At 55.2% G+C, this 12,538-nt stretch overlaps 1 protein-coding gene across 2 annotated transcripts in view; it reads left to right on the plus strand.

Moving 5' to 3' along the window:
- RASSF5 (Ras association domain family member 5) overlaps window positions 1–12,277 on the plus strand; it is a 72,510-nt gene extending 60,233 nt beyond the window's left edge. For both annotated transcript variants that reach the window (XM_045841475.1, XM_045841476.1), the window contains 4 exons: window positions 6,369–6,479; window positions 7,515–7,812; window positions 8,345–8,460; window positions 9,988–12,277. In XM_045841475.1, the coding sequence (XP_045697431.1) occupies window positions 6,369–6,479; window positions 7,515–7,812; window positions 8,345–8,460; window positions 9,988–10,140 (678 nt within the window). In that variant the 3' untranslated portion in view covers window positions 10,141–12,277. The remainder of the gene's footprint in view (window positions 1–6,368; window positions 6,480–7,514; window positions 7,813–8,344; window positions 8,461–9,987) is intronic.
- The last annotated feature ends 261 nt before the right edge of the window (window positions 12,278–12,538 follow it).

Below are 12,538 nucleotides of genomic sequence, written 5' to 3' on the forward strand. Positions count from 1 at the left end.
GCAGCTGCAGAGGCCCATGGCATGTGGTAATTTGCAGCTTTGCTACGACAGTATTCTGAGGCTTAGGGCACGGGGCTGGTGTTTGGGAGTGAGTCCCTGAGCCAGTGAGTGAGCCTAGATGCCCAACCTGCACTCCTTCCTCAGCTAGCTTGTTGCCTCTTCACTGGATAAGGGAGGAGAGTTGGCAAAACTCCAATGAAATGAAAAAGCCTTCGTCTGCTTGTGGAAAGTGTCCATTAGGTGAGAGTGATATTACAATAGGCCCATCAACTGGAGGTATGAGGAAATATGCAGGAAACAGGACTCTCAGTGGAAGTATGATTCAGGAGAAACACAGAGACCAGAACGAACCTGTACATACCTGTCTGTATTTGGGAGTTAAAATGTCAGGGATCTACTGTATTAGGAGAACAGAGAATGCGGAGACTGCTACGGAATCTCATCAGGAAACGAAACGGAGAAATGGAACCTGTGGAGATGGGGGTTGTGCAGTCGAGGCAGGAGAAACTGCGTAAACCACCGTGGGGAGCAGAGCGGCACACGGCTGCCCAGGGGCCAGATTCCATAAGTAGAGTTTTACCCGAACACAGCCATGTGCACCTATGGCTGCTTCGAGCCACAGGGGCAGAGCTGAGTGGCTGTAACAGAGACTGTGTGGCCTGCAGTGACGTCACACAACCCATTCTTGTCATAGTAACAGTGGTTGAACTTTTCCTGGACAGGCCTCCGTATATATGATCTGGCCCCAGGCAGCAAGTGTGTGCCAACCATGAGTGCAGAGGAAAGAGTGAACATACTCTGTGGCACAGGGGCCAGTCCAGAGTAAGTGCTTACAGGGGTAGGACTCCACACGCCTGGGACGACAGTGACTGGACATGCCTTTGGATGGGTTTGGTCTTTTCCCAAACACCTCCATGCCTATGGTCTCATTGTGTGTTACCTTGGCATCAGTGCTATGTGGCAATAAAGGGTTTTTGCCCCAAATTTACAGATGAAGAAACTGAGGCTCAAAGAATTTCTTTGACTCTCCTAGGATCACTTGGTTAGTAACGGGGGTTAGCACACAAACATCCCGCAGGTGTTACCTGCGCCTTTCCTCTGTGCCGGGCTGGACCTGGGCTCCGGGACGCCAGGTGGATGAGACAGGCACAGGTGCTTCTCCCACAGAACTCAGTACGAATTGAAATCCCAGGCTCACTGTGTATATTGTCCCCTGTAGCCAATGGGGGGCCGTTGAAGTTTTTTGAGGAGGTATTTATTATTTGTTTAACACTTAGTGCCACAGGCATAGAAAAGAAATAGAAGTAGGGTGTAAGTTGTTAACAAGCTTTGGTCTAGTTGGGAAGGAAAACCAAGATGGATGGTGTACTTTGAAGTTGATGTAAATAGATGCACGTTTAAGTGCCAGGCAGTATGGTGTCAGCTTTAGATGTAGGTTAGTTTTAACCTTGCTGGGGCTCAGTTTCTGCATCTGTGAAATGGGCATGATGATGGTACATTCATCATAAACTGGTGGTGAGTAGAACAGTGCCTGGTACATAGTTAGCCAGAAATAACAATAAGGATGAGCATCGCCATCATCCAGGACTGGGGTGATCAGAGAACCCTCGACAGATGAAGGGACCAGAGATGAGCGGACAGGAGTGATATTTCAAAAGCAGGAAAAAAAAGGGCTGACAACTTCAAATAGAGGGAGAGAAACATTTTTGGCAAAAATGAGGTTTGTGTGATTTCAGTCCAGGGAAAACGGGCATGCCTGTGCTAGAGGGCTCCAGCACCAGACGGACACCGTCCCCTCGGCCAGCTCTGCACCCGGGGTCCCACTGCCGAGGCTTCCGTGGGCTGCCGCGCACAAGCCTGGGGAGACTCAAAGCCACAGGGTCCCCTCAGTGCCTCTTCTCAGATCACCAGGTCACTCCCCAGTGACAGAAATTAAGACGTTCATGTCATTGATTAGAATGCATAATTAGCCAGTGTTTGTTGGCATTCTTCTAAAAAGAAAGTAAAATTCAACTTATGGGACATCTGCTTGGAGACAGGCCCCAGACTGCCAGGGGATGGTGCTTTTTATTTTCTGTTAAGGGTATTTTAATAGAAAAATTTGAGGAGCACTCTCTCAGGGGGCACCTCTAACTTGTAGTACCAGCCTCTTCAGGTGTCTGTACTCCAGTAACCTCAAGGGCTGAGGGAGGCCACAGCCCTTTCCATGGCTTAGGATGTTTTCCCCCAGCACCGCAGACATGCCAGGGGCATCGGGAACAGCTAAGCCATCTGCTCCCAGCTCCTGGGCTCGGTCAGAGCAGATGAATTCTCTGCCCGGTGCACCGAGATGTGTGAGCCCCCAAAGAGAGACACCTCACAGGCCAAAGCCTGTGTTTGTTATATCGTAACAGAGTGAGTCTTGGGCCACCCCAGGGATCGAAACTCTGCCTGGGTCCTGCCTCTGTGCCTGTGGACAGAAATAGATCTTTCATTTTGAGGGCTCGAGAATTGGGCAGGTGAGTAGAAATGGGGGTCGTGGCCCCAGGATACCTGCAGGTTACTGCGCTGTGGCTTTTGTCCACACAGCAGACGCCCCCCTTTAGGTCAGCCCTCGGGGCACGGGGCAGCCACGGGCCTCTGTGCAGCATGGGGGCCTCGAGCTCGGGAGCTGCCTGTGAGGGGTCTATACCAGTTCTCAAACACTGCTGCGTGTCAGAACCACCTGGAGATTTTTTAAAAGCGCTGTGCCCAGGGCGTGCCCCAGACCCATGAAATGTCCGGCATGGAGCTCAGGCACTGTGTTTCAGAAGACGCCCCCCCCAGGAGACTGCGTATGCAGCCACGTTTAAGAATCACTGGGCTAGACTCGGGACCATGCCTTGCGTGGGAAAGGATCAGTGGGCCCTGTGGCTGTGGCTGGCTGGCTGACTGGCCAGCCTGTTGGGGAGGTGATTCATTCAGTCCACGGGTCAGACCTTGTCTGCCAGATCTGGTGTGGGCAGCACCAGCCCGGGCCCGGTGCTGACATCCCGGGCTGTGAGGTTTCGTGTGTTGGCCGCACGGGGCTCCTGGCACTCCCAGGCGAGGTGGTGAGGGTAGGACAGCTGTCTTCTGCATCAGTCGGTCCCGGAGGCGGTGCCTGTGGCCACTCGTGTCACTCCCCTGGTTTGTGGTGGGAACAGGTAGAAGAGGCGGGTGCTCTGCTGAAGGAAAGGGGAACAGGAAGAGGAAGAAGCTGTGGGTTAGGGCAGTCCTGACTCTTGCTGTGTTCAGAACCAGGCCTAGAGCCACCAGCCTTTGAAAGCCAGGATGCAGATGCCTGTCGTTGCAGAGAAGTAGCTGTAGTTCATTCGGAAACTATGAGAGGAGAGCTTCCAGAGCTTCTAGAATTTTCTTTCCGTCAGTTAACTTTTTATAACTTTATTTATTTAGTTTTAGAGAAGGGAAGGGAGGAAGAAAGAGAGGGTGAGGAGCATCTATAGTTGCCTCTTGTACGTGCCCTGATCGGGACCAAACCTGCAACCCAGGCATGTGGCCCAACTAGGAACCGAACTGGCAAACTTTCACTTTATGAGACAACACCCAACCCACTGAGTCACACTGGTCAGGGCTCCATCATTTAACTCTTTTATGTAGATGAGTATGAGAAAGCTATTCACTCTTGAGGAAGAGCAGCCTGTGTGCTTCAGAAACAGACAGAATCAAGTGCATAACAGTAGTGGGACATCAGTCCTTCTGAGGGGAAGCTCCCAGAGGGCAGGCCGGGGCAGGCCGGGGCAGGCCGGGCCCCACAGCGCTGCGCCCAGGGAAGGCATGAGCAGGTCCATTTTGAAGGCCCCTGGATCAAACAATTGACAGCAAATGAAGTCAGTGCTACTCCCCTCCGGCAAACAGGAGATGCCCTGTGGAGTGCTTCCCTTGGGTGGTCTCCCATGGAATCAAGTTCCAGCTCCAGAGACCGGAGTGGCCACATAGGAAAGGGGTGGGCCCTCCACCCTGGCAGCTGCACCTCACCCCAGAGGTTAGAAGTTTCTCCTTGCCATCTTCTCAGGAGACGTGGTACTCTGGGGCCTGAGGCCTCTGGGCCGGACCCACTAGCCCAGTACACCTTGGACGAAGGTTTTACAGGGCAGGTTATGCACAGGCCTTGGTTTAGCAGCTGCTCGCCCCACCCTGTGGCATGGGACTCCGGTGATCAGAATGGTGGGCCAGCCCCTTCAGCAGAAGAGGCCGCCATCCAAGGGAGGCCACGTGGTGAAGTGAGAAGCACCTGGGCTCCAGACTTGGGTGGACTTTTTTCCAGGCCCTACTCAGCCACTTTCTAGCAGTAGAACCTAAGAGACTCAGGCATGTTTCTTAACTTCTCTGAGCCTCAATTTGGTAGCCTGTAAAATAGGGAAAAAGTAAGTAGTATGTAAGACGAGGCATGTGAAAGCACATAGCACAGGGCTGCTATGGTCAGGACCCCCTAAGGAAGAGCAATGAGGGAGGACAGGCCAAGGGAAGGTGCTGTCATAGAAAAGGGATGTCAGCTCCCCTCCACGCCAAGGGCTAGGGGGCCACACCAGCGCTCCTTGGCGGCCACAGAGCCTGACATTTATCGGCGCTGTGAGGCTGGAGAGAGGAGGAGGTGATGGCATGCTGCTGAGTGTGACGTGTCTCCCACGAGCCTGCTGGCTGGAGGGAGGGAGGCTAGATCGGGCTCTGCTGTGGGCGTCATTGCGTTCAGCTGGGTGTTGATGTGATGGCAGGTGGCTGTGAATTCCCCCACCAGGCCAGATGCCCGCTGGGTGGTGTTGGATGGTGTTAGGCACGCAGCCCGGAGAACACAGTCGCCTGCTTCTCTTGGCCTCAGTTTCCCCTTGTACCAAATGAGAATCCTGTCCCTTTCTGAATCGGGTAGATTTCTAAGATCAGGCAAATTCTGGGTGAGTTTTGACCAACCAATCTGTTTATTCATTTATTCCCCTGAACTGTGGCTCCTGTACTCCCAGCCACACTCAGACAACATGGAGAGGAAACCGGGAAGGTGGGTGACAATGAACTTGAGAGAAATCCAGGGGATCGACTGAGGGACAGAGTGGCTTGGACCCCAGAATTCACCCTGGTCCCCCTCCACAGTGCAAAGAGCATTGACCTCCATCTCCTCAGCTCTGTTCTTCCTTTATTTTCCCCAGCGGGTGAGGGTAGGGAAGTGAGAAGAATACATCGTAATGTCTTAGGAAGAACACCGCAGAGCAGAGCTGGAATTTTCCTTTGGTTCTGCACACGCTGATTGCAGGGCTTTCAGCAAGTTACCAGACTTGGAGTCTCAGCCGTCCGCTGTCAAGCGGGACAGGCAGCTGACTAGCGGGGTTTGGGTTCATGGGGACTAAATGAGACACTGCACGCCAAGTGCTCGCACAGAGGCCGCTGAGTAGGTGCTGGTGCCCCTCTGCCCCAGTAGAGGTGGTTTGCCCCTCGATTACTGCAGCCCCCTGGCCCCACCGCATGGCACATTCACTTGACCGATATATTTACTTCTTACTATGATGTGGGGCCTGAACTGGTGGCCCAGTGCCCTTGGACCTCTGGGTCTCGGAGAGCTACTGCCCTTCACATGCCAGCTTTGCTCTGCCTCGCCGTCACCCACCTCTGTCATCGTTTCCCTGAGGAGATGGGTCATGCCTTGCATTGCTCTGCATCTCCTGCAGCACCTGGAAACATCTCCACAGCAACCTTTGGTCAGCAAATGCAGGTCTGCTGATCCGCCAGGTTCATTATCAGTGCCTGTGGCCCGGGCACCTTCACGCTGTTCTCACCACGAGCCTGAGGGGGCAGTGTTGCTTCCATTTCACAGATGAGCAGACAGTGGCCCAGCTGGGATTGGACCTTGTTCCCACCCTGAATCCATGCAATTCTTTTTTTTTTTTTTAAGTCTCACTGGCTTGGCTTTCATTAGTTTTAACCCTTAAGTTTTTAAAAGTGGAACCAATCAGAGGGCAAGGGTGTAGGGGGGTAATTTTTTCATCACTTCTCTTGTAAACTCATATTTAGATTCTTCTTTGGAGTAAAATGGGCTCTTCACTGCTTACGAGGTTATTTCTGAGTTGCAGGAACTCCTTCTGTTGTTCTTCCTGTACTCCCCCACTCAGCCCTGGCTGCCACAGTCAGACACACACAGGGCGAGGATGTTTTTTCCTGCACCTGCAGTGGAAACCTCAGCAGCAGACAGTGACAGCTCCAGGTCTGGCAGATGGATGCTTCCTGAGAGTCACAGCCCCTGCGTGGGGCTGCTGCTCACTTCTGGGTCCGAGGCCTCTGGGAGGCCATGGCCCTTCCCCTTGGAATCCTGAGAACCATTGTACGCCCACCCTCACTTCTGTGCACCTCTGTGTCTGTTCCAGAATGCCTGCAAACCTGCCGAGGAGCCTCAGAGCCCGCCCACACTGCAGGAGATCAAGCAGAAGATCGCCAGCTACAACAGCCTCGAGAAGAACTGCCTGGGCATGAAGCTGGTGAGTGGGCCAGCCCACCTGCGCCCCCTTCCCGCCTCCTCACACCCTGCCCGCTCCACACCTCTTTCCCATGAGGCTTCTCTGCAGTCCCCCTGGATGCTGGGGCTACCCACCTGGGCGGCCCCTTTCTTCTGGACTCTGGGGGCCTCGGGGGGTGTGGAGGGCCGGTAGCCTGGCTGTCAGGGCCCTGACTTTAGAGAAATAGAATGGTCTTTAGAGTAAGATGCAGATCCAGCCTCTGGCTCTTCCACTTTCCCACTTGTACTTTGGGGGACTTTCTTAACTTCTCTGGGTTTCACAGTTAAAATGGAGATGTTAGTGTCCTCTGGGGAATCAAATGCTCTACAATGACCAAGGGCCTAGCACCGCTTGACCCCAGGAAGCCCTGGACAAGGGACATTCACAGGTCCTCTCAGTGGCTGCACAGGTACAGCCTATGTCTGGGGAGCTTCTTCAGATTTTGCAGAGCTCGGGGCAGGGGAACGGGGCACCAGCTTTGTGCCAGGTTCAGAAAGGCCATCTTCAGTAAGCAGTGGAGGGGTGGAGAATGTGGGAGAGCCCTGCCCCCTGCTGGTGGGTGGCAGCCACTGGCTTTTTGGGGCTTTAGCTAGGTGTGGGCCTGGGAAATCCAGTCATGGATATGCCTGGTGTGAGTCTTGCAGGCTGTGGGGTTTTGGAAAAAGTCCACTCCAGAGCTTGCCCCTTAAAGTGAGGTCTCACCTAAGGTGATGAGCATCTGTCTGGTGGCAGATTTGAGGCAGGCAGCCGGAGTCTTTTTGGAGGAAAGGCCACAGCAGCCCCAAGTATCCTCTCTGGTAGCCAGATGCTGTGGGCCTCCTCAGGGCCCACTGGGCACCCCTAGGTCAACGGAGGCAGGGAGGCAGTCAGGGAATCAGGTGGGGGACTGCCCGGGGTGGCACGGTTACTAGGAAAGGCCTCTGCAGTCCGTGTGACCTTGCGCAGTTGCCCGAGTGGCGAGTGGGATTTGCGGGACAGACCCGCCCTGACCCGTGCGGCCCCCCTCCCCACTGGCAGAGTGAAGACGGCACCTACACGGGCTTCATCAAAGTGCATTTGAAACTCCGGCGGCCGGTGACCGTGCCTGCCGGGATCCGGCCCCAGTCCATCTATGACGCCATCAAGGACGTGAACCTGGCAGCCACCACGGACAAGCGGACGTCCTTCTACCTGCCGCTCGATGCCATCAAGCAGCTACATATCAGCAGCACCACCACAGTCAGCGAGGTCATCCAGGGGCTGCTCAAGAAGTTCATGGTTGTGGACAATCCCCAGAAGTTCGCACTTTTCAAGCGGATACACAAGGATGGGCAAGGTACGAGAGTGTGAGCTCCCCCGGACACCGCCTTCCCACTCTGCCTCTGCCCCCACAACCCGCCCCGCTGGGGGGGGAGGGTGGCCCTCCCTGGGGACCTCAGTGAGGCCATCTACCTGCGTGGCGTCTGATCTGGGGAAGGCCATGCACGCACGCACGCACGCAGGACTGAGAGCCGGAAGGGAGTTAGTGCCGCTCACTGTGCCCCTCACTCCGGGTGCGACTCCAGGAAAACCACAGCCGGGGCTCCCACTTCCTAGCCTGTGGAGTGAGACACCTGCCCCACTGCTCCTAATCTTTGATGGGTGACGTGAATGGAAACATGTCAACTCTGGGCAGGCACCAGAGATAAGGCGGATGCCCTATTTATTCTTGTTAGGTTCATCCCCTTGGGTTGGAAGGATGCCTCTGCCCAGTGCTAGAGCCGCCCCACCCCTGCCCAGACTGCCCCACCCCTGCCCAGACTGCCCCACCCGTGCAGGGCCCGCCCGGCTCTCCAGGCGAGCTCCCAGCCCCCTCTCTCGGTTTGCAGTGCTTTTCCAGAAGCTCTCCATCACTGACTGCCCCCTGTACCTGCGCCTACTCGCTGGGCCTGACACGGACGTCCTCAGCTTTGTGCTGAAGGAGAACGAGACTGGAGAGGTGGAGGTAAGCCTGGGTCCCTAGGCTGCCACACCAACGCAGCCGTCAGGGTACAGCGGGGGGGGGGGGGTGCAGGTGGGCACTGTCTTCTCTGCCAGGTGCAAGTGCGGCAGCAGAATGACTTGTGGAGGTTGAGCGGGGCAAGTGCTGGCCCAGGTTCAGTGTGTCAGCCAGACTGTCGGCTCCCTGGGGTGACAAGCCGGGGCCTGGCTCTGGCAAGGCCTGTGGAGAGACAGGGTTCCGTGGGCTTTACTTCTGGAAACCCAGGACGGAAGGGCAGTGGCACACACGCCTTGGGTCAGCCCAGGCTCTTTTGCTCCAGGGTGGCCTGAGGCCCCAGCCAGTGCCATTTCTGGGCTCTGCTGGGCATAGGTGGTTTTGAGCCTTTTGTCTCTCCCTGGTTCTTAAAAATTGACCACATGCCCCCAAGGGGAGCTGTCCAGTCTGGTGGTGTAACGTGAGCTGAAAGCAGACAAGCGCTCCCAGCGGCCTGGGATGCTTGGAAGGTGGACTCATGAGACCGAGAGCAGGGAGTTCTCTGGGTGTTCGTCACACGGTGTTCAGCGGAGGCCTGGGGTTTGGGAGGGAGATCGGGGAGGTCACTTGGGACACTTGAGGGGTCTAGGCAAGTGGGAACATGTCCCTTCTCCTCACTTCAGCCAGGCAGTTGTGGTTGTTTGGAAAAGTTTTCTCCTGAAAATGTGTGGACCCTGCCAGCCCAGAGGAAAGCTTGTGGGCCTGGGAATTAGAGACCTGGGTCCTAACTCTAGTGCTGCTGCCACAGGCTTGGTGGCCATGGTTACACTGCCTTCCCTCTGTGGACGCTGGTTTTCTCATTTGTGCAGTGTGGGGAGGAAACCACGTAAACCTTACTGCTCCTCTGTGCTCAAAGAATTTAGGAGTCGAAACCCCTGGCCCCTAGAGGCCCAGCTCCTGGGTCACCTGACAGGCCAGGTCCCGTCCGGGCAGGCCTGGGCCAGCGAGGCTCTGCAGAGCTCTGCAGGCTGCCTCATTATCTGCTCTGCTGGCCACGGTCGGTCCCTGCATTTCATGGCAGATGAGAAAACAGGCTGTGAAGGGTGGAGTGGCGAGCTCAAGGTCACAGGGTGCACTCAGGCTGAAACCCAGCCTCCCGAGTCTAAGCTCTCCTCCAAATCCTGAGAGTCTGCGAGTTGGGAGCCTCCCATCACCTAGGCAGACAGCTGGAGTGGGCCTGCCAGGACCGTGGGCAGCCCCACCATCCCTCTTCAGATCTCAGCTGCTACAGAGAGCACTTAAGATTATTGATTAACAATATGGACAATCAGCTCGTGGACTAGTATCTCTTGGTCATAAGCTACCAGGCTTTGACAGTTGTCGCTGACATGGCGCGGAACACCCACGCTTCAGTCACTGCCCCTGCCCATCCAGCAGCAGACCATGCTGTGTGCAGACCATGCTGTGTGGCCGGGGAGGCAGCAGGGCCCCTTGGGTCTGGCGACCTCTAACCCATCTCCTGTTCTGTTTCTCGCTGCATCTCCCCTCGCTTCACAGTGGGATGCCTTCTCCATCCCCGAGCTCCAGAACTTCCTAACCATCCTGGAGAAAGAAGAGCAGGACAAGATCCAGCAAGTGCGGAAGAAGTACGACAAATTCAGGCAGAAACTGGAGGAGGCCTTGAGAGAGTCCCAGGGCAAACCTGGCTAACCTGCTTCCTCTGCTCCCAATGCCCACGGATTTATTTTTTATTATTAATTATTATTTTGCAACAGACACTTTTTCTCAGGACATCCGTGACAGATGCGCCTGTGTTCGCCCAGCAGGCCCAGATGCGGAGCGTCTCTGAGGGACACGCGTGTGCGCAGGGCTGGTCCTGCCCGCCTCCATGCACTGCCCGTCTGCAGCCTGCCAAGCAGCGCTCCTCTGAAGAATGACCTTGCTGTCTGCAAGCCTTTCACAAACCAAAAAGTTGCCTCTCTCGTCGCCAAATTGGAACATTCACACCAGCCGGCAAAGGAAAGGAAAAATGGATTGGAGACATATGTTCTTTCTCTGGCTTTTATTCTTCAATTTCTCCTTTAATTGGCCCTTGCAACACCTTTATTTATGAGTCAAAAGTGGTAGCACGTTCCTCTAGCCGGTCTGAGCTAAGCTGCTGAAAGCAGGGTACTGCTGTAAAAGGGCTGTGGCCCGCTTGCCCCAGACGCTCAGGCCAGGAGCGCGAGAGCTGGGCTCAGCTCAGAGGTTTCCAGAGAAGCTGCAGCCTGGGCCTGGCCCTCATCGCCCTGTCCATGCACACGTGAGCCCGAAGGCACGTGTGTGGTGCGTCGCCACATCTTTGTCAACAACTGTCTGTTCTTAGGTCACAGCTTTATTTAATGCTGCCATCATCCTCACGTTTCCACCAAAAGAGAACCAGCTACTTACCATTTTCAAAGTCTCCTGCTGAGTACAGAAATCAGGCAGTCAGCGAGAACCAAACAGCTTTGCGGAGAAATGTGTCCAAGCCAGAGATCAGGGGAGGGCCCGGCTGCCGCGGTTTCTCGGTCTCCCGCCCTGTCTCCCTCCTCCGGCAGACTATGGAACCTCCAGGTGCTGCCAGAGCAGCTGCCTTGACTGCAGAGGGGGACCCTCCAACTCAGCCAACTTGGAGTCCTTTGTGTTTTGAAGCGTGGGCCAGCCCGGGGCACTGTGCTCAGTGAGCTGTGGGGCTGGCCTCTCCACTGACCTCCCCGCTGACCTCAGTGCCTTTTCATTTCCAGAGAGACAGAGCAGGGCAAATTTGCTTGAAGCTTTGCTGCTGGTGTGTTCCTGCCAGGCAGTGGGCTGCGGCGGTGCGGGAGCCAAGGCTGGGTGAGCCCTCCCTCCAAGTGTGGGGTCAGGGTCAAACCTTCCACCGAGGGGCCTGGGCTTTGATTCCCATACTCAGTGTCAAACCACATTAACAGGATGAATCAGATTCCTGACTCTCCGTTTGTCCTGGCTGTTTGTTCTGGTCCAAACTTAAAAGTAAACTAGCCAAACTGCTCAACCAAGTAGCCAGGACTGCAAAGACACTCCAGTACCAAGGGAGAAAGACTTTTAACTTCTAAAGCAGGGCAGGTTTTTCAATCCAGCCCCCGAGAGACCATTTCTTCTACGTCCTCCGCCTTCCCAAGTTCCTCCTGGGTTGGTTGAAGCCTAAGTATTTTTGTGTAGCTTCAGAAGTCCTCTCCCGGACGCTCGCGGAGCCTGTGCTGCCCCACCCAAGGAGCGCTGGCCTTCTCCATGTAAACTGTGCACGTCAGAGTGGCAAAGGCAAGGCAGGCTCACAGCCTGAAAACCCCACCGTCTCAGGCTCAGCCTTATCACTTCCCTCCCCCAGACTCTCCCTGCCGGCGTGTGCTGAAGGGAGCGGGCGGCAAAGTCCCTTCCTCGTGCTGCATGTCTTCCCAGCGACAGAAGGCACGGCTCCTGCCGCCACTGCTGTGAATGCTGCTGAGAACCGCCTTCTGATGGGGGTGGCTATTTTATTTTTGAGAAGGAAAGAAGTCATGTACATATATATTCCATAAAGGTGTATAGCTATATATGAAAGAAATAGAGGTGTTTATGAAATAAGAAAATTACGGGAAAATGCAGACTTTATGCAAAGCACAGTTAGACCCAGGACCGGCCTGAGGTCCGAGCCTCCGGAAACAGTGTGGGTCCAGGACCCCTGCCTTCCCAGAGGTGGGTGTGGCTGTCGGCAGTGCCTTCTGTCGTCCCGTTGTCCTGTGTGTGTTTGTGTTGAGGGTATTTCCTCTTTCAACGTCTTTCTTATGTGGGTTTTAAAAAAAGTAATAAAAGCTTGTTGCAAAAATGACTCAGACTGGGGACCCCTTCTTTGAACTTCACTCTCTCGTGGTCTCGGGAGCTGGGACAGAGGGTGGGTGCCCCTTGGCAGAGTTGGGTTTTCTTCGACCAGCAAACAGCATGACGGCTGCCGTCCAAACACATGGGCTGGAGGGTGCCGCCTAGCTGGTCTGCATCCCCACAGGGTGGCCGAGGAAAGGGGGCTCACTGCAGAAAGATGCTGAGTCAGGAGAGAGGAGGGGCCTTCTGGGGCTGAGGATGGTTAAACTCA

This window comes from Phyllostomus hastatus, unplaced genomic scaffold (genome assembly GCF_019186645.2).
Source record: "Phyllostomus hastatus isolate PE091 unplaced genomic scaffold, TTU_PhHast_1.1 phas_contig_36, whole genome shotgun sequence".
Taxonomy (NCBI): Eukaryota; Metazoa; Chordata; class Mammalia; order Chiroptera; family Phyllostomidae; genus Phyllostomus; species Phyllostomus hastatus.